The sequence below is a fragment of the Euleptes europaea genome, chromosome 1 (genome assembly GCF_029931775.1).
Source record: "Euleptes europaea isolate rEulEur1 chromosome 1, rEulEur1.hap1, whole genome shotgun sequence".
Lineage (NCBI taxonomy): Eukaryota > Metazoa > Chordata > Lepidosauria > Squamata > Sphaerodactylidae > Euleptes > Euleptes europaea.
The window spans coordinates 8825621-8847640 of record NC_079312.1 but is presented as its reverse complement, the minus strand read 5'-3'; the positions used below and the strand labels follow the sequence as shown (position 1 = coordinate 8847640).

The window sequence follows — 22020 nt, the reverse complement described above, 5'->3', positions numbered from 1 at the left end:
ATCAAACCGAATGCTCCTACCAAAATCAAAGAAGTGGACTCCACCGTCTACGTGGATGCAGTTTTACAACAACTTAACGGAGGTCCGCAAATCCCCGTCAAAGCACTAATTGACTCCGGTTGCTGTCGCACTCTCATAAGTGAAGCCACGTTTGCTGCACTCAGAGCCGACTCAGAGGCTTTACCCGCCCCCGTCCAATTTGCTCAAATGGACGGGAGCCAATTCCAGGGGGGTCCAGTTGATCACCGCACCATAGGGGTGGCAATGGGAATTGGTTCCCACTGGGAACAAATAGACTTCACTATAGCCCCTATCCGATTTGAAGTGGTCTTGGGAATTAACTGGATTAAAGGACATAGTCCCAGTATTGATTGGGAAACAAACACTATCTCTTTCACTAGTCCCACCTGCGACCAGCATCGGCAAAACTTTGCTCTGCCATTTCCGCCCGTTCCAGCATTAACCTCTACTGCCCCAGTACCACCAGCTCTACCCGCTGTATACCGGGACTTTGAAGATGTCTTCGACCTTAGGGAATGTGATGCCTTACCCCCCCACCGGGCCTCAGACTGTGCGATTGAAGTAGTGAAGGACTGCACATTAACCAAAAGTAAGATTTACCCTATGAGCGCTTCCGAGCGCACTGTCCTCCGGGACTTTTTGGACAAAAACCTCGCCAGAGGGTTCATTCGCCCTTCGAATGCCCCAAACTCGGCCCCCGCGTTTTTCGTCCGGAAAAAAGAAGGCGACCTTCGCCTATGCATTGACTTCAGAAAGCTCAATGCGGTTACCCAGACCAACGCCTATCCTATTGTTGGAATATGAGACTGCACATGGCAAGCAGATGGCAAGCAGATGTAAAAGATCTATGTGACAGCCAGGTGATTGGTGGTGTCACATGACAGCTCAATGACTGAGCAGAAAAACTGGCTTGTACTGGACTGAGCTAGATAGTCCTGGAGACAAGGCAGCCAACAGGTGATTGGCTGAGAGACTATGCCAGATATGTATATAGGTGTGTTATATATGTATTGGGTTGTGGGTTGTGGAGAGTTGATGACCAAGCGGAGCATTCTGTCACTGTGAATAAAAGAGCACTTTTGTACTACGTGCTGAGTCTTCTGTGCTTACTCGCCTGTAGAGCTGCAACGCTTTCTAACATACGCCAACAGGGTTATGGGCCCAGTACGCTTCCGCTGCGCTACATCCTGGAGGTTCTGAGCAGAGGTACTATCTGTGGAACAAGGGCTGTAGTGAGCAGGAGGCGAGTGGATGTCTGAGGTTGAGTCAGACGGAGCAGAGGAGGTGCCCAGCAGGTCTGTCAGCAGCAGTGCGTCTGAGGCGGAGGAGGAGAGCGACACGGAGCAGGAGCAGCAGGGAGCGGGAGAAATTATGGCTCAAGCTGCAATGTCCTTGCTTGTGGAGAAGCTCACTTCTACCAACTACAATGTGTGGGCGTTACGAATGCAACACTACCTTAAAAGAGAGGCACTGTGGATTTATGTCTCCAACCCACCGGATCCTGAGACGCCGCAGGACGTGGTGAAAGATGAGAAGGCACTGGCAAGCATAGTGCTGAGCGTGGCTGACGACCAGCTTGTCCATGTGACGGGAGCTTTGAAAGCGAAAGCAGCCTGGAACTCATTATCACAGGTCTACGTCCAAAAAACAGCTGGCTCTTTGATAGCCATAACGAGACGTTTGTACAGAACTTTTCTTTTGCCGTCAGTTCCTGTGAGAAACCATATAAATGAACTGACTGAATGTTTCCAAATGCTGGAGCAGAGGGGGAAGACTCTACCGGAGGATGATAAAGTTTATATACTCCTGAGCTCTCTGTCTGAGCAGTATAACATGCTAATTACAGCTCTGGAGTCGGTTGAAATTGATAAACTAACTTTACAGTATGTTATTGGAAGAATTTTGGAACATGAAAAGAGATTGCTTGCAAGAAATCCTGAGAAGCCTGCCAAGCCGGAGGGAAACCTACCAAGCCAGGAGACGCGGAGGTTTGCCGGCGGAGAAAGGAATGCGGAGCAGAGAAAGCCGGGTGATTTACAGCAGCACGTGGCTCTGAGGGTCAGACGTTGCTACATCTGCAAGGCTACAAATCACTTAAAGCGTGACTGCCCAGAAGCAAGGAAGAAAAGCCGAAGGGACCAGTCGTCACGTGAGTTTGTGAGCGGTCAGAAGGCATCATTGGTGCTGACTGAGCACAGTGACACAGCCGGTGTCTGGATTTTAGACTCTGGTGCGTCACAGACCATTTGCCGGCATCAGGAACTTTTAAAAGACACACGGGACTCAAGTTTGCCGCACGTAAGCCTCGCTGATGGAAGGAATTCTGAGGTGACACGTGAGGGGAGTGTGTGGTTCCCAGCTTTGAACTATACATTTAAAAAGGTGCTATGTGTCCCTGAACTAGAGAATAATTTGCTAAGTGTAAGTGCCCTTGACAGGGCTGGATATACTGTAACATTTACAGACAAGGCTTGTAAGATATCCAAAGGTGGGAAAGTGCTTCTTACAGGGAAAATGTGTAATAATGTGTATGTGGTAGAAAATAGGCATGTGGAGGCAAAGATGATAACTAATAAGAGCCCCCATGACAATTGCATACATCTGCTACATAGAAGGTTGGCTCATGCAAATTATGAGACCATAAAGAAAACGCTAGCCTTACTGGGGAAGGAAAAAGTTAAAGAGTGCGGGAACTACCTGGATTGTGAGGTATGCAAAAGTTCCAAATCTAAGGCTTACCCAGTGGCTAAGCATAGTGAGAGACTCTCAGACACTGCATTAAAGGTAGTGCATGCAGATGTAATAGGCCCCTACAGGGAGAGTCACTCAGGTAACCATTACGCGTTGATTCTGGTGGATGATTGCACCAGATTCTCCTGGGTGTATCCTTTGAAAAAGAAGTCACAGGTGTTTGAAACATTTAAGTATTGGGCCAAAAGAGTGCAGAAACAACTTAAATGTACCTTGGATTCTCTCCAAACAGATTTTGGGGGAGAATTCATGTCAAATGAGTTTAAGAAGTGGTTACAGGTGCAAGGTGTGAGGCACAGAGTTGCCAACGTGGCGGTGCCAGCAGAAAATGGTGTTGCTGAACGACATGGGGGAATGCTACAAACAAAAATGTATTCCATGTTGCAGGATGCAGGGTTGCCAATGACATACTGGGCAGAAGCAATAAAGGCCGCCTCCTATGTTTCCAACAGGATCTGGACCAGGTCCATACAAGACATACCTTATAGGGTTTTGTACCAGAGGGATCCTAGCTTAGGTTACCTCAGAGTGTTTGGTACAAAAGCCTGGGTTGATGTGCCAATATCCAAGAGAAGGAAAGGAGGAGCGAGAGCTAAGAAACTAACCTTCCTTGGGTATCAGTCTGGCATGAAATCATACAGGTTTGCTGATGAACATAATTCTCTCAGCTACAGCAGAGCTGCGAATTTTTGTGAGGGTAATAACTGGGCCAGAATTCATGGACAGAAGGAGCCAAAAGAAATTGGGCTACCATTGACAGATCTCTCACAGGATGCAGATGGGGTGAAGCAGGAGGGGTCTCCTCAAAGGGCTTCATCGCCAAGGGCTGAAGAGGGGAGACAGATTCCTAGGGTGTCAAGCAGGAGCACTAAAGGAATTCCCCCGGAGAGGTATGGTTTTGAGACCACTGATGTAAATCATGTACAAGTCAAAGAACCAAAGAGCTTTCAGGAGGTAATGGCTTTGGAAAGCAGGGAAAAGGAGGCCTGGCTAGAAGCCATGCAAACTGAGTTTGATTCCCTGAAAGAGAATAAGGTATTCTCTGTAACAAAACTGCCAGCTCAAAGAAAAGCCATAGGGTGCAGATGGCTTTACAAAGTCAAACAGTGTCCAGAAGGGAAGATACTCCGTAAGGCCAGGCTTGTGGCTAAGGGTTATTCCCAAGTTGAAGGGCAAGACTTTGATGAATTATTTGCTCCCACTGTGAAGGCTGATACTATAAGAGCTGCATTGTGTAAAGCTGTCAGAGATAATATGTTAGTGCACCATTTTGATTTCACCACTGCATATCTGAATGCAACAATAAATGAAGAAATATATATGGAGCAGATCCCTGGGTTTGAATGCAAGGGTAAACAAGGAGTATTAAAATTGCATAAGGCTCTGTATGGATTAAAGCAGAGTGCACGTGCATGGTCCCAATGCATTAGTGAAGCATTGGCAAATCTTGGGTTTAAGCAAGGTGTTGCTGATCCTTGTATGTTTACCAAATGTGTAAAGGGCTCTGACTGTGTTGTATTTTTATATGTTGATGATCTTTGTTTGTTGTGTCATACAAAAGAACAACTAAACTGGTTTAAGGAGGCAACTGGAAAACTGTTTAAAATGAAGCATCTTGGTGACATTCAAAATTATCTGGGGGTAGAAATTACCAGGAACCCAGAAGGATATTTTGAATTGTGCCAGGAGAAAAAGATTGAACAGCTCCTAGAAAAATTTAAAATGACAGAGGCCAAAAGCACTGAGACTCCCATGACAACAGGGTATGTGAAAGAGGTGGATGATAAGGTATTCCATGATAAAAATCAATACCAATCGTTGGTGGGTTCATTGTTATATCTGTCATGTTGGACAAGACCGGACATTTGTATGGCAGTACATTTGCTTTGCCAGAAATGTGCATGTCCATACATGAAAGACTGGAATGCAGCAAAAAGGGTGCTGCGATACTTAAAAGGCTCAGCTTCAGCCAGGTTGTGTTTAAAGGCTGATGCAGAGGAAACAATCACAGTGTATAGTGACTCCAGTTGGGGGGAAAGAGAAGAAGGAAAGTCTACCACTGGGTACGTGTTATTTCTACATGGGGCACTGGTTATGTGGAAGTCTTTAAAACAGACTCATGTAGCTACCAGCACATGTGAGGCAGAATATTCTGCATTAAGCGACAGTGAGATTCAGCTGGAATGGCTGTGTCAACTGGCTAAAGACCTAAATCTTGAATATGAAATGCCTGTAAGTGTTTACTGTGATAATACTGCAGCACAGCAATTGGCTGGATATCAAGGTATAAGAACAAGAAGTAAACACATCACAATAAGATACCAGAATGTCAGGGAAGCGGTAAACAATGGTTTAATGGTTCTGAAACATTGTGCTTCAAATGTAAATATTGCTGACGTTTTCACCAAATGTTTGTCTACTGAAAAGTTTGAACTATTTAGAAGCAAATTGGGGCTTGCAATGTCAGTCTAGGAGGAGTGTTGGAATATGAGACTGCACATGGCAAGCAGATGGCAAGCAGATGTAAAAGATCTATGTGACAGCCAGGTGATTGGTGGTGTCACATGACAGCTCAATGACTGAGCAGAAAAACTGGCTTGTACTGGACTGAGCTAGATAGTCCTGGAGACAAGGCAGCCAACAGGTGATTGGCTGAGAGACTATGCCAGATATGTATATAGGTGTGTTATATATGTATTGGGTTGTGGGTTGTGGAGAGTTGATGACCAAGCGGAGCATTCTGTCACTGTGAATAAAAGAGCACTTTTGTACTACGTGCTGAGTCTTCTGTGCTTACTCGCCTGTAGAGCTGCAACGCTTTCTAACATACGCCAACACCTATCCCATTAATATCGGATATTTTGGGACAATTACAGGAAGGCCGTGTGTTCTCTAAATTAGACTTGGTGGAAGCCTACTACCGAGTCCGTATCCGCGAAGGAGATGAACACCTCACTGCCTTCTCTAGCTGTTTCGGAATGTATGAATTCCTTGTAATGCCATTCGGATTAAAAGGGGCCCCGGGGGTCTTCATGCAACTCATCAATGAAATCCTACATGACCTTCTATACCGTGGGGTGGTGGTCTACTTAGATGACATTCTCATTTATTCGAAAACTATGGACGAGCATGTGACTCTGGTCAGAGAAGTTCTACAACGCCTGCGTAACCATCAACTGTTCGCTAAACTAGCTAAGTGTGAATTTCACCAAAACAAACTCACGTTTTTGGGATACATCATCTCCCACCAAGGTCTTCGCATGGACCCCGCCAAAGTCCAAGCCGTTCTCGATTGGACTCCCCCCACCAACCGTAAGCAAGTGCAGCAATTTCTGGGATTTGCAAACTTCTATCGGGGATTCATCCCTAACTTCGCCCAAGTGGCTCTACCCATTACGGAACTGCTGAAAACTAAGGGAAAAGTAAGCTCGGCTGCCTTGCCCTTCGCAAAAATCCTATGGACCGAGCAATGCCAAGCCGCCTTTCTGGCCCTCAAACGCCTCTTCACTTCGGAGCCGGTGCTACGGCACCCAGACCCAAATCGAATGTTCATTGTGCAAGTCGATGCTTCCGATGTAGCCATGGGAGGGGCTCTCCTCCAGCAAGGACCGGACGGTCTTCTTCACCCTTGCGCTTACTTTTCAAAAAAATTTGCGCACGCTCAATTAAACTGGCCCATCTGGGAGAAAGAGGCCTCTGCTGTTCATCATGCACTGACTTTATGGCGGCAATTCTTGGAAGGGTCTAAAGTACCCTTTGAAGTTTGGACCGATCACAAAAATCTAGCTGCCCTCACGGGGTCCCATAAGCTATCGGCGAAACAACAACGGTGGGCGGAGTTCTTTGCTCAGTTCCGTTTCACCCTGAAGCACGTCCCTGGGAAGCAGAACGTTCTCGCGGATGCCCTCTCCCGTTTACCACAATATCCGGTAAAACTCGAAAGACCCACCAACTCTCTGTTCACCCCTATGCAACGTGGGGCCCTACCTATGCTGGCTGTGCAAACCCGATCCCAGCATCAGCACACCTTCCCTAACTCGCAAGCTCCGCCAGCCCAACCGGCTGCCCAGCCGCCACCGCAACAGACCGGAGTTCCCGCCCCTCCTACCCCTCCGACCGCTCAGCCGCCTGCAGTCTGCGCGCCGCCGCACGTAAGCACTAGCCCTATAACTGTTTCTCAGATCTCCATGACCGACGGGGGGGCTCCCTCCAAAATCCCCATCTCCGAATCCTTTTTAACTGTCCTTCGGGACCAGTGCCTTTTAGAACGTTCCGCTCATACCCTACCTCCTGGTGTTTTGGAACAAGGGGGGTCCTGGTACAAAGACTCAAAATTGTATGTACCCAAAGCTCTCCGGAAAGACGTTTTACATTTAGCTCATGGAGCCAAAACAGCTGGGCACTTTGGGTTTCTGAAAACCCTTCACTTATTGCGCAGACAGTTCTGGTGGGGGGGAATGCGTTCCGACATTGACTCCTTCATCCGCAGCTGTCCCGTTTGTGCCGCTGCGAAACGATCGCAGGGCAAACCCCCGGGACTGCTACAACCTCTTGAAACGCCCAGCAGACCTTGGGAAGTGATTGCTATGGACTTCATGACTGATCTCCCTCTCAGTGGGGGTAAAACTGTGTTGTGGGTTGTTACTGATTTGTTTTCTAAGCAAATACATTTGATTCCATGCGCAGGGATCCCCTCTGCTCAGAAACTGGCCCGCCTATTCGTGACGCATATCTTTCGTTTACATTCGTTTCCGCGTAAAATAATTTGTGACCGCGGAAGTGGTTTCGTTTCTAAGTTTTGGAAAGCTTTCCTCAAGTTGGTGGGGGTGGAACAGGGATTGTCTAGTGCATACCATCCTCAAACTGATGGTCAAACTGAACGTGTCAATGCTGTACTTGAATGTTATTTGCGTTGTTATGTTAACTACCACCAGGATAACTGGGTGGAACTGTTACCTTTAGCAGAATATGCCTACAATAATGCCATGCATCAATCCACAGGTTTTAGCCCGTTTTTTGCTGTGTATGGACAAGATTTCAGTCCCATCGCTCCTACAGATGATGTAGAGGGGGAGGGGAACCCCGACATTGCCTCCTGGGCACACGCCCTCCGTACCACTTGGCCCTGGCTCGTTAGCAACCTCGACCGGGCCAAACGTAAATACAAAGCGCAAGCTGACAAACATCGCTCCCCCGGGGGTGATCTGCAAGTGGGTGCTTTGGTTTACCTTTCCACCAAAAATCTCCGTTCCACCCAACCGTGCCATAAGCTCAGCGCCAAATTCATTGGCCCTTTCCCCATTACTCGGGTCATAAACCCTGTCACAGTGGAACTGGCTCTCCCCAAATCCTTGAGGCGTGTGCATCCTGTTTTCCACATAAGCCTCCTCAAACCCCATGTTGCTTCTCCACGGTGGCATCCGGACCCACCGCCTGCGCAACCCATCATGGTGGGGGGGGAAGAACACTTCGAAGTCTCCAAGATCCTTGACTCCCGTATTCACCATGGCAATCTGCAATATCTAGTTCGTTGGAAACATTTCCCCCCTGCCTATGACGAATGGGTGCGCGCACGGGATGTCTCCGCCCCCGACCTCGTCGACGCCTTTCACATTGCTTACCCGAACAGGCCAGCCCCCTTGCGAACTGGGAGGGGGCCTTGAGGGGAGCAGAATGTCAGGCTGCTATCTCGGTTTCGTTATTGCCTCTGTCTCTGTGCTGTATTGTCTGCCCCCCAAGGTCGCATACCTAGGCCTGGGAACTCAGCTCCTGGGAAACTGTATTCATGCGTGTAATCTCCCGCCTTGCCTGCCTTATAATATCTCCCAGCTAGTGAGCCTCTCAGAGCTGTCATTTTATTCGTTTGCACTGTATGCCTATTTGATCAGTAAAAACCATCTGTTTGGACTCTATATGACTTTGTGGTGATTTCTGGTTCTGTGGGCCAAGGGCTGACACTAGGAAACAGAAGCAAGGGCAGCCTCCGGTGAACCTGAGAGACTCCATGTTCCTGTGCAAACTCTGTTCCAGCCGCAGCCATGTTGTGGAAAGCAGACAGTCACATAGTCAGTGCCAACACTCCCCTTTCCCATTGCAACATCAGCAGCTTAATGGACAATCAGCAGCGATCCTGATACCAGCGATGAGTTGTTCCTCCAGCTATGCAGCAGCGATCCCTGGACGTTTGCAGAGATCGCGCCTATTGTTTCAGAACGTTAATCACTTCAGCAGAGATCTCCCGGTTCCTCCCGGGTTGCAAAAGCCATTGGAATCAGAATAGATTTCCAAATTCTCACTATCCCCACCCCGTTAGCCACAGATTAATCCTTTTGTCACCTTTTGTCACCTGGGAACCTAGGAGGGGTAAATCCCCTCTCCCCATCCTCAGAAAAACAGTATATCTGGGGTGCCCCCAGTCCATTATACCACCTTAGGTCTTTCCTGGCATCTTTGCCGTTACTCTGTTGGTTTGGTTTTGCGTAGCCTGACCACTCTCCCTCTCGCCTTGCTGGCCAAGTCTACGGGAATCCCTTGCCTTCGCCTTTTGCTCTTAATTTCTTCTGTCTTAGTCTATGTGAACTTGGACAACACCTCTTCAAGAACAGTAAATATCACCCCACCAACGATCTCTGCCACGTTGGCATCTGTGCTTGTACTACTCTCTGTTATTTCCTAGCTTCTGTGTATGTTTGTATGCATCACTGATTTTTGAAAGAAAATGACATAAACTCTCTTAATTCGGAATTCCCTTGTATGTCTTGATTCTTAAGGTCACAGTTAATGGGCTCTGGTACAGTTGGTTGATCTCGCTTTATAAATATTAAAGTTACCGATCTGCTTAGCTAATTCCCCATCCAAAGAGCATTTCGGGTAACACAAGTCTTCATCCAGTCTAAGGAGCCTTCCTCCAACTTAATGGCTCTTCTACTGCGAGGAAGAACAGCTTGTTGGAGGAAGTCTACACAGAGGATGGTTGGATCTACCCAGATACCTGGAGTCTTGGACAAAAAGCATATGGGATAGGAGCACTGCAGCAAGGATAGGGAAAGAAATGGGAGGGGAGGGGATTTTGCTCCCCCCTCCCCAGATTGTCACAGGTCCTGCAGCTCCATGCATTCGAGGGTCAAAAAAGGCTGCTGCAGGAAGAACATGAGGAAAATCCACGTACACCAGTGCTTCTGCTATTGGTTGGTTTGATACCATCTTAGATTTCTTAAAGAGGGCTGAAGGCTTCAAATACAAGGTAAGGATCAAATGTGAACACCTTAAAGTGGATACAAATCACAAAGGAGCCATGGAGTTGCAGCTAAGATGGAAGCAGGGAGAGAGCCTGATCTAAACTGCAGTCTTGGCCTCCTGCTCTGAGAATATACTGCCCTGAGAATATACTGGCTTGGGAATAATTATGGAAGCTGTTAAGGGGTTACAACAGGGGTGCTGAACTCAATTGTTACGAGGGCCGACTAGGACATTAATGTCACTAGATCAGGCCGGGCCATGCCTCACCAGCCCAGATTGAGGGGGGGGGGAGGCTGCTTCGGCTGGCCGGATAAGAGCTCTCAAGGGGCTGGATCCGGCCCGAGGGCCTTATGTACAACACCCCTGGGTTACAAGAATGCCACAGCAGGCTTACCAGCTCATCCGGGAACAGACGTGACGTCACCAGAGACATCATACTCCTCTTGCTTGTCCAAAGCAGACTCTTGGAATTCTCTTTTCTACCACTACAGATTGTGGTGGTGGCGGCAAAGGGAGAGACTGGCCTTCCCTGGGACTCATGTTCTGGAGCACTTGATATGTCCTGAATGGCAACAGAAGAACCCCTCTCTGGCTTTGTGGCCAGACAATATGAAATGTGTTCTTGAGGCGTAGAGGAAGGCATTGAGTCCTGTGGGAGTCCTGTGTGTGCGTTGAATCCACTGGGAGTCCTGTGTGTGCTTCCAGCAGGGGGGGAGGCAACGAGGTGGCTTTGCTGGCTTCCACATCTCAACTTCGATGTACTTCCTGGAAGAGCAAAAAGACACTTTATCACGGACAAACTTGCTGGTGCTTACCTGTAACTGGTGTCTGTTGTGCGCTCCACTGTGCATAGAAACATAGAGCTGGAAGGGACCTCAAAGGTCATCCAGTTCAACCCCCTGCACAACAAAGGAAATTCACGACCACTAAGACCATCACAATTTATAATATACCAAGATCTCTTAAAATGGGAAGAGAATAAATGTGCCCTGAAAGATTTAGATGAGGTTAAAGACCACTTAACATGGCTTCAATATTATCAAGTACAATCTGTATATATCCAAGATATGAAAACGGGATTTCTTAAAGAAAAATCAATTCTACAACAGACACTTTTGGACAATACTGATCATCTAATCTCTAGGATGTACAAGCTTTTATTGTTGTTATATACAGAACAAGAAAGAATCAAGCCAACAATGATTACCTGGGCACAAACAATTGGTCATTCTATTTCCTTGAAAAGTTGGGAAAGACTTTGGTCAAGAGACATGAAAAAGATTCTTTCCCAATCGATAAGAGAAAATATCTATAAAATGATTTACAGATGGTACCTGACACCGAAAAAATTGTCTGCAATGAACAGTACAATGTCACCAAATTGTTGGAAATGTCAGGATAAAGTTGGCTCTTTTCACCATGTTTGGTGGCTCTGTGATAAAGCTAAAAACTTTTGGGATATGATATACAACGAGTTAAGATTAATTCTACAACAAAATATCCCTAAAACCTCAGAGATGATGTTGTTAAGCATTAAACCAGACTATATTATAACATAACGAACCTTTTTACTCTATGCCACCAGGCCTGGGGGGAGTGGGCCAAATAGAAGAAATTCTTCATAAAGCCCCCCCCCCCCGCATTTTTTACGGGGGTCCAACTGCCAGCAAAACGCCGTTTAAGCGTCTGGTGACGAAGGAAGCAGCTGGGGGTGAGTCTACTGAGACCATGGCGGCCCTCCGTCTAAACTCCCCCCCCACTTCCGTTTTTTAAGAATTTACTTCTAGTTTATCCAAAACTCATCCAAAAACAAACTGCAGCCATAAAAAACTTAGAACTTACCATCTTAATAATTCAAATCTCTAAAACGTTTGGAAGGGGCTGCGTGTGAGCGAAGACGGCAGAGCGACTGGAGGGAGAGGAGTGGGGGGGAACTTCGTTTTCTGGCTGAGTTCCTCAGGCTGGGTGCGGCAGAGACCATCATAAACTATCCATGCACTAAGACCCACCATTGGTCTCTGTGCGGCTGCTCTGAGCTGTCGGCCCACCCGGGAGCGGGCGGGCGGACAGGTGCAGAGCGGGCCGAAGGAGACAGGACAGTGCGGCAGCGCGGTGGCGGCGGCGGTACCAGCTAATAGAGACCTCGGCCTTCTGTTTTTCTCGCCTTCACTTCCCCCTCCGAAGTTCCTCATTCCGTATTGGATTTAGCTCCGCGCCCCTATTTGCGATTTTCCTTTTGCTACCGTTAACATTTTTTTTTTTAACTCTACCAATAAACAAAACAAATTACAAGTGGAGACTATAAAATGGCGCTGGCTTCCCTGGGGGATTCATAAAATGTTTGAACTAGCAGAAATGGCAAAATTGACTGAGTAAATCAAAAAGACAATGTTGAATTTGTCAAGGAGTGGGAGGCGTGGATTGTTTATTGTAAAAATGAACTTAATGTGCAAAATGTTAAAGGTTATGACTTAGACTAATTCAACTTATTATAAGTTTATTTTCTTGGTTTTTTTTCTTTCCTTTTTTAATAACTGTAGAAAGTTTTATAATTTTTTTTATAAAGAATTAGAAAAAAATTGCTAAGAGGATTACGAAGATAAGTTAGAGATAGAAGAAGGAAGAGGGGAAGTCAAAGTAGGAGAAGAAGATTGTTATATATATGTTAGATTTAATTGAGAATTAGAAAAGATTGAAAGGCAATGTTAATTGACTGTATAGAATGTATGGAAAAAACAACAACACGGAAATTCACAATTACCTTCTCCCACTCCCCTAGTGACCCCTGCTCTATGCCCACAGGAAGGCATAAAACCTCCAGGAGAAAAGCGGGGTATAAAAACCAACTCTTCTTCTTCTATCACCAACTGAATGGCCAAGTCTAGATTCTGTCTGTCTTTGGAAGTTGCAGAGCATTCCTCTTTAATGTCCCTGCAACTCTCTCGACAGTTTCAGGGATGCTCTCCACTCCGAGTGCAAAGCAGACAACAAACAAGATCAGGAACAGCGGCAGGACCCTGCTCTGCTGTGGGGTTGCCATCTAGCTCTGTATCTGTGCAATCTGCTGAACAGCTAGCTGACAGGAGATCCTAAGCTACACCATTGTACAGTTTGGTATGACAGTGTCTGTCTTCAGCTGGATCATGGGATTGCCCTCTTTTATCTGGAGCACTTCTGTTCTTTTGCCTCAGTTTCTGAAACCCTTATGGGGAAATCTGCTGAGAGTGTAGCATCCCTCTGCACTTCAGGAAGGAGAGGAAAAGGAGGAGGAAGAGGAGGAGGAAGAAGAAGAAGAGGGTTTTTATATGCTGACTTTCTCTACCACTTTAGGAAGAATCAAACCGGCTTACAATCACCTTCCCTTCTCCTCCCCACAACAGACACCCTGTGAGGTAGGTGGGGCTGAGAGAGCTCTAACAGAGCAAGGTCACCCAGCTGGCTTCATGTGTAGGAGTGGGGAAACCAACCCAGTTCACCAGATTAGCCTCCGTCGCTCATGTGGAGGAGTGGGGAATCAAACCGGTTCCCCAGATCAGTCCACAGCTCCAAACCACTGCTCTTAACCACTACACACCACACTTCTTCTTCTTCTGAGAGTTTAGCATCCCTCTGCACTTCAGCATCTTACAAACATAAAGAAAAACCAGATGACTGGAACAACCCCTGGCACAGGTGCGTTTCTAATTCTTTGTTAACAGGTGGAGAGGGATTACAGCCAGTCCTCTTGGGGGGGGGGGAATCCTACACTGTCCTACTTACCCCTTGCTGAGCATGTCTGTCCTCCAGCGAAAACGCTTTCCTCACATGGTAGCGGCAACCCTTCTGCAGAGGCACCTTGACCTCCCTCCTTCAGGGCTGCCTCAAGAACAGCCATCTCCTGCTGGAGCTTCTTCAAGTTGTTCTGCATGGCATCTTTTTGCTGCCAACAAAAGAGAAAAGCGGGGCATTTGCAGCACAGGGAAACATCTGTATTCTACACAGGTCAGTTTTTTTCCTCTACCTGCAGAGGTTTCGTGAAGTTAACCATGAGCTGCAAGGAAGTTTCTTACTAGAAGCAGGAGTCCCCCATCACACTCTTTCTGCAGAAGAACTGCTGCTCCTTTCAACAGTGGGAACATAATGGCTCAGAGATTCAGCTGTAAATCAGGAAGTCCCCGATTTGAGAAATTGCCTCTGCCATGAATTCACTAAGCCATCCTCTCCCCATCTCAGCCCCTGCATCTGCAGTATGGGAACATTAATACTCACTTATATGTCTGGGCTGCTGTTGTAAGGAATGCCATAAGATAGTGTATGTGAAGTATTGTTTTCAGTCATGAGCATCCTTGGATGCAGCACAGAGAAAAGACCTTCTCCAGCTGCTCACCTGAACTGATACACAGCACTGGACGAGCTAGCTGTATTTAGTCTAACATGTTCTTAAAGGCCTCCAGCAATCAAGGTTTGATTGTTCCCCTACTAAGGCAACCTGATCCAACGCTCCAACAGATTTCCAAAAAGTCTTCCTTCAAACCTTAGCTCTCTGGAGCCCACCTTCCCCCTGCTGGAGTTTGCCTGCATTAGCCCATCACAACCATACCTGAAAGATGCAGGATCCCATACCTGTGTGGTGAGCATCTCACTCTGTGAGGAGAAGCCTGATGAATCCCCCAGGTGGCTAAATTCACTGTCGTCACCCAAAGCTTCACCTTGAAAAAACAAAAAATCATTTTCAGGTATAGTGTGGAGACACAGGGAACCTTGTGTTCATTGATGCACCTGAGCTGTCCCTATGCACTACCTCCTAAGGAAAGCGGCCGGGCTAAAAGGGCAAGAGGAAGAAGGGGGGGGGCCGTCACGTAAATGGCAGAGGCCCAGTGATCCTGCAGATCCACAAATTGGCTGAGAGAATACACGAGAGGAAAGCACGGGTAAGGATGAAACTCTTGTAACTATCAGTGACTTTCAAGGTGCAGGCCTTTCCCACTTGCCTATACCACTGAAGCCCACTGTGCCCTTCACCACAGGCTCTTCCTGAGGGATCAGCAAAACATCAGGGGAACAGAACAGGGGTCAAAGTTGAGGCCCTACTGGGAAAATCAGCCCTCTGCGTTAGTGATGGATCCCTGCCAGTGATTCTTCCCTCAGACAAAGCACACCAAATAGTATGTACTATATATCATGTTTTATGATTGTTAGCCGCTCTGAGCCTGGCTTCGGCCAGGATATAGAGCGGGATATAAGACTAACAATAAACAAACAAATCTTGATGAGGGGATTCTGCATTTGTTTTACAAAGGGACATCAGAAACTAAAAGTTGCCCCAGTTTCTCACCCTCCTGTACTAGAAGAATTCAAGGGACGCTGCAATTGAACTGGTGACGGAAACAAAAGAGGACTGTACCTAACTTGGGCTCTGCATTTATACAGTCTCGGTGTCCATCTCGCAGTTGTCCTGTGGCTGTTCTTGGAGTCATCACCTTTCCTTGGGAAGTGGGAAGTGGTGTCAAGGGTCTTGTGTCACAAGCCTTCCTGGTGGAGTCCTCAGAGGCACGAGACTCAGAAGAAAACAAGTTCATTGAGTCCTCTGACTCCTGGCTCGGAGAGCCGCCCTCACCCTGGGATTTGGGGCTGCTTCGACTGCTGCCCCTCTGGGCTAGAATCTCTGCCGATGCCTCCTCCTCCTCTCTTCTCGGCTGTGAGGGTGTGCTTGCTGACCGACCAAACACCAGCGCTTGAAAGCACGGCAACTCATCATCACTGGAGGAAGACAGCTTCTGCACCCGTCTTCGGCATGCTTGAGCCAGGCCTTCAGGCATTGACCCAGAACTGCTACTGCTGCATTCCAGGTCTTCCTCAAGGGGGCTGCCTTGGTCAGTTTTGGCAAACACGGTTGAGGTTTCCTGTTGGTCCACCTCCCGAGGATTAAGCGAGCACCCATTGCTTTCAGTAGCAGGGCCCAGCAAGCCTTCAGGCGTGTCTGATAACAATGAGAAGACAGGAATCTCACCCCTAGCGGACTGTTCCGAATGCCCTTCAGAAACACCCGTGCTGAGCATCTGGACAGTTTGTTCCCCAGGGCCCTTTAGCGGCTTTTGTTCCCCAACTCCACATTCCTTCTCCATGCTGCCACGTCTGGATTCAGAAGGCCAGAGCTGACGAGCAACAGGAAATGGCTGGATCAGTTCTGAGCAGAAGCTGCAGGCCAAAGTCTTATTTCTGTCACTTTCAGGTCTTGTTTCTAAAAACTGGGCTGTGTTGGAGCTTGTCTCATCAGCAAGGGGTAAACTGGTGCCTCGGAACTTGCCACTTCTCCAGAGACCTGAGCTTCCACGGCTACAGTCGCGTGTATTGGAAGTTTCCCCCATTTCTGAGGACTCTCTCTCGCCACTTGCTGGCTTTTGACTCTGCAGCGGATTTCCGCTCTCAGCCTCCTTAGCTGCTACTGGCATGCATGAATTATTTGGGTAGAAAGCTTGTGGAACCACCCGGAGATGTTTTGACCCACTCCCTCGATCACAGGAATGGGGTGGATGAGGCACCAGACTCAGGCCGGCAGAGCCGTTGGCCACCCTGCTGGCGGCAGCTTCTTTTCTCTCCTCACCAACTGTGCCTGGGGCTGATATCTTTCCACGGTTGGCCTCGCTGCTTTCCAGCCGGCCAATGCTCAGCTCTGTTTGGGTTCCTGCAGCAGGTTTCTTTGACGGAGCTGGATGCAGCAAGAACGATTTGCGCTTGCAGCAGCGGAACATCTTCCCCATGAAGACTGCGTCCAATTCGCTGTCATCGGTTTCCGAATTCAACTCCTCATCCCCTACGGCTTCATCACACGCTCTGGGGCTCTTTCTCTCTGGTGCCTGGGCACACAGGGCACTGTACTCGGCTTGAGGCACTGCAGAGAACTCTTCGGCTGTACGATCACTTTGTTCCCCCTCCGCAAGATGATACTGCAGCGGCAAGCAACTGCCTTGGGAAGTGGCATCAGGGACAATGCCACAAAGACTGTCTCTCTCTGTGGGGCATTCAACACTAAGAGAACCCTGTCCATCAGGAAAGGCCTTGCTTGCATCCCCTGCCATGCCCTGCCAAATGCTGGGGCCACCTTCTGCTACCCAGGGAGGCGCATGCCCTGCTTGGGTCTCCTGTCGCTTCTGCTCTCCCTCATCCAGCTGCTTCCTTCGTTTCTTTCCCGGCTCACTCCCCTTCTGCTCTCCTTCTGCCCAAGACAGAAGCCTCTTGCTGCGCCTAACAGGCGTCTGGTCTGTGCTGGCTTCCCTCGCCTCCTTGTTGCCTGGGTTGCTGCCTTCCTGTGCCTTGGTCTTCTCAGGTGACCCAGAGCTACATTGCATAGCTAACTGCAGAGCACAAACAGGCCTGCCTGGTCGCCGGCTTCTATTGCTCAAAGAGTTCCTTGTCCTCTTCAGATTTTGAGAGTTGCATGACTGGCAGCATATAGGAGAGGCATCCGGTTCAAAACCAGACACCCCTTCCTTAACAGAAAGTTCAGCTGGCCTTTGCACTGCCCCGGGAGTTCCACCCACCACGGCAAGACCGCGGCCATCTTCTTCCAAAACAGCACTTGTATTCCCACCAGCCCCCTCACTCTCCTCCATCGCAGTTTGCTCTTTCATGACAACCTCCAACGAAAGCTCCTGTGTGGCCTTTTTCAGTGCTGGGATTTTTCTTATGGGGGTATCACAGGATTCAGCATTCACAGCAGTGCAGCTTTCCGCTGCTGGGACACGGACTGTTTCCCTCTCGTTGCAAATGGGGTTGGACTTGCGTGTTCTCCCGTACCTTCTCCCAAATATTTTATCCACCATCCTGGAAGCAGCTGGTTTGGACCAAGGCCTGGCAGTTTGACACCCTGCTGCCACCTCCCACTGGTCTTCCCTCGGTTCAGTCTTTTGGAAGACGTGAGAATCCGCATCTGACAGGTACGAGTTTAGATCTGGATCCCCCTCCTCAGCATTAACATCTTGCAAAGGGGCAGGAGAGAAGACCTTGCTTTTTGAAAACCACTCGTTGACCTTCTGGATGCTCTGGATCAGAGTCTTTCCAGAGAGCTGACTCAAAGGACCTTTGGGGGGAGCCTGAGGCTGTTGCAGCTCTTGCTCATCCTCACATGTGAGGTCGTGAACTTGCGCACTTCCAGCAGGCTGCACCTTGCTGACCATTTCCGCCTTATTACCTGCTTGTTGATTTGGGTCAGGATCTGTGGCTTCGCTGAGCAGTTGGGATCTCTTTGTGCTGAGTAAAGAACAAGAGCCACCCTCTTGAGTAAAACTGGAGACCAGGTGTCCTGTATGCCTCCCCATGCAGGAAATTGGAGAAGGCAAATCCCACCTCTCCTCCACCACCGCATTTTCTTTTACAGAGTCCCTGCTCCTGGCTCCGATGCCTTCTGTGCAACCCGGTCCTGCCTCAGACAAACCACGTGCATCTGGAAAGAAGAGAGCTCAACAATGAGACAGCCAGGGCTACGTGGTGCCAGCCCAGCTCAACTTGCCCTAGTCCAGCAACGTCTTTCCCCAGCGATTCCATTCAGAACAGTCATGCCCTAACCCTACTTCCAGGTGCCCAGAAGAGAAGCTCTGACAGATGAGCTAAAGTTAGGGGACAGGGCTGGGACTCCCTGGAAGCACACCCAGGGGCATAAAGCTCCACAACGCATGTGCTGTAGGATTCACTGTCCATCAGTGGCTACCAGCCGTGGTGGCTAAAGGGAACTTTCACAATCAGTCAACCTCTGAAACCCAGCACTAGAGGGAACATCAGGGGAAGACCTTGGCAGCTCTGGCCTCTTGGTTGGTCCTCCAGGGAAAGTGGTTGGCCACTGCATGAAACAGGAGGTCTGGGTTAGCCTGGTCATGTCCAACAGGGCCTGCTATTATGTTCACAGTCAACCGAAATTACTCAACTTAAAAAAACAGCTACTTTTTCAGTTATCAAAAACAGACTAGATAAGGTTAATTATTGATGGTGTCCAACATTCCTTATTTTCCTATAGCTATTCATCATTTGTATGGATCATTTATTGTATTGTATGCCAATAAAGGAATTGAATTGAATTATGTTCACAGTAACCAGCAGCGCCTTGTGGTTAGCTGTGCTGGACTAGGTTAGAGTGCTGGACTAGGATCTGGGAGAACTGAGTTTGAATCCCCACGATGCCAAGGAAGCTTGCTGGGTGACCTTGGCCCAGTCACACGCACTCAGTCTAACCTATCTCAAAGGGTTATTGTGAGGACGAAATGGAGGAGCAGGGGGAACGATGGGAGCTGTGTGGAGTCCCCACTGGGGAGAAAGGCAGGGTATAAATGAAGTAAATAAATAAATTCCCTGTTTTAACTTGAACCCTCAGTCATTTCTCTACCACACCAACAGGTGTTCTAACAAAGCAAGGGTTTCTTAATGAGACATAAATTAAAACACTTTCCCAGGTGTACTAAGTGCTTTAGAATTCCAATCTCAAATAGCAAAATATGGCCTCTCCGGCAGATTTTTTGAAAAGTGAGCTTAGATTCTGTCTGTCTTAAACATAAGAAGAGTGAGGACGGGGGCCAGGTTTTTGCCAGGGCCGGTGGGCTCTTCTTTTAAGAGTTCCGCCCGTGTATAAAAGAAACCCTCCTACCTGGTGTGCCCGACAGAACCACGTCTTCGCCATTCAGCTCCTGAAATGCCACATGACATGGGCTTCGGCTTCGCTTCTGAGCACACCTTTCGCCATCTAGAGACCGAGAACTGCTTCTCAGACCCACACTACGGAGAAGAATGGGGCAAGAATACCTGGGTGAGCAAGAAGGTAGTTTGCTTTTTGACAGCCAATCACGAGGCATGAGGGCTTACAGGTGTCAAAACTAGCCACCTGAACCCGACTCAGACAGGTAGTGCCAACCCATAAAATACAGGAACGTTGCTGTAGTGTTTCCATTTTGCATCTGTTGAGTGGGGCTGATGGGGAGACAAGAAAACAACTGTCTCGCACCCTAGCTAGCAACTGGTTCTGCCAGTTGACTTGGGATACTTGCATTTTTCTTTAAGTGCGGTTTTTGGTCTGCTTGGAGCTGTTCCTCGGTTATTAGTAATGTTTGCCAGCCTTCAGTTAATTGAACCAAGGGACTCTGAGCATGTTAAAATGGGAACTTATGAATTCAGATCCAGCTGGTATTCTCGGTGCATGAGAACACACTGTTGTAGGACTTCACCCCATTTTTCAGAAACAGCAGTGATTTACTCCTACCTTAAACCATGCTGGATCTGGGTTGGTTTTAAATTCAACCACAGAGCTCTCTTCCTACCATACCCCTGCCTTTTCTGCATTTCCTGGGGCCATTTATCTACCCCTTTATTTACCTGAATGCCATGAACCCTGCCCTGAGAATCAAACTCCCCCCACCCCCAATCTCCTCCCTGTTGCCACAGTGGTGGCAAGGTTTGGGTTTTTAATCCCCCACCTGGGATGTTGGGTTCTCGCCTCAACTCCAACTAAATATGTATTTCCTCCATGTATTCAGTAATTATCACAACCAGGGTCAGGTAATTGTGATGTTCAGTTTACATCCTGGAGATTATATCAGTGGATGAATGTGCTTGGTTAAGTTAAATGAAGTCCTGTCCCCTTGGTGCTTTGGGAGGGCCATGTTTGTTTTCATAGAATCACAGAGTTGGAAAGGACCACCACAGTCATTTAGTCCAACTCCCTGCACAATGCAGGAAATTCACAACTACCTCCCCCCCCCACACCCCCAGTGACCCCTACATGCCCAGAAGATGGCCAAGATGCCCTCCCTCTCATGATCCGCCTAAGGTTTTACAATCAAAAGGTGGCTCGGGGCCCTCATTTGAGTCATCTGAGCCATTTGCACTGGAAACGCTCCTACAGAGGTGGTGGTCCTGGTTTTAGGAAGGTGACATTTGGACTCCCAGCTCTAATTCTACAAAGCACATTGAAATAAGGCATTTCATTAAAACAGCAGAAGGTGTTTCCAGTTATGGGAAGAAGAGTCCAACATGTGGCACTGTTTTAAGGTAAGCTTTTAAACAGCTACCCCTGTCTCACTCTACACACCATGGCTGCAGATAGAATTTATGGTTGTGGAGCACCACGCAAGCGTAAAATTAACACTGCCGTTCCCTCCAAGTCCTGCCCCCCTTGCCCTCCATCTCAGAGCAGCTGCAGAGAGCTCTCTGCGGGGGGAACAGACAAGCTGCCTCTTTGCACTTGGCCCCTCTCCTATGGGTTAGCCCTTGCCAGGCCCGGCAGCCACCCCTCAGCTTTTGACACTTGCCCAAACTTTTCCTAGGGGAGGCTGCAAGTTGGATGCAAGGAGGGAAAGCTGAAGACAGGTTATACAATGGCAGGTGGACTGGTGGATGGAAAAGAAGGAAAAAAGCAGGAAAAGGGGAGAGGCTGTGGGAACTACTAGGAGAGGAAAGGAAGAAACAGTGAGGGAGGAGGATACAGGAGAACAATGTCCCTGCAAGCCCTTGCAGGTCTCTCATTTGTCATTAACATATTACCTGCCCTGAGCGACTAAGATATGAAAACACGTACAAGGCATCCCATTCATTAATATTCCACTTCACAGGTTCAAGGACTGTGCTCCAGACTAAAGGAGAAGTCCCCTTGAGCTGAATCAAGCTTTCTGAGGAATGCCACTTGCCACCATGCAACCCCTTCCCATGTCTTTTAACTCCCCTTCCACCCCCCTATTACCTTAAAAACCTCAGGGGAGGTGGAAGGGCACTGCACACATCAGGCAGCGTCACACAGAAAACACAAGCCCTGAATACGGAGGAGCTCCACTGCTTCAGCATTCACAGGCTGCTAAGGGGACGCTGCTTTGCTCACTAGGCATGAGATTCCCCCCCTTCACCTACACTGCACAGTTGTGTTTCGCTGTTCCAAAGGGCCACTGGCAATGCTGAGTTCTACAGGACCTTTTCCAGAGCTTGACGATGTGCCTTGTCTTCCTCTGGGACCCCAGCAGGGGAGAAAAGAAATGTTGCTAGCCAAGAAGTTGCTGG

General features: G+C 48.3%; 1 protein-coding gene across 1 annotated transcript in view; it reads right to left on the bottom strand.

Annotated features, from left to right (window-relative positions):
• LOC130483782 (breast cancer type 1 susceptibility protein homolog) overlaps window positions 1-22020 on the bottom strand; it is a 46216-nt gene that overhangs the window by 13000 nt on the left and 11196 nt on the right. Inside the window, exons 8-13 of the mRNA XM_056856713.1 lie at window positions 19625-19752; window positions 18337-18433; window positions 15395-18240; window positions 14614-14699; window positions 13771-13930; window positions 10406-10632 (exon numbers count right to left, since the gene is read on the bottom strand). Coding sequence (XP_056712691.1) covers window positions 10406-10632; window positions 13771-13930; window positions 14614-14699; window positions 15395-18240; window positions 18337-18433; window positions 19625-19752 — 3544 coding nt within the window. The remainder of the gene's footprint in view (window positions 1-10405; window positions 10633-13770; window positions 13931-14613; window positions 14700-15394; window positions 18241-18336; window positions 18434-19624; window positions 19753-22020) is intronic.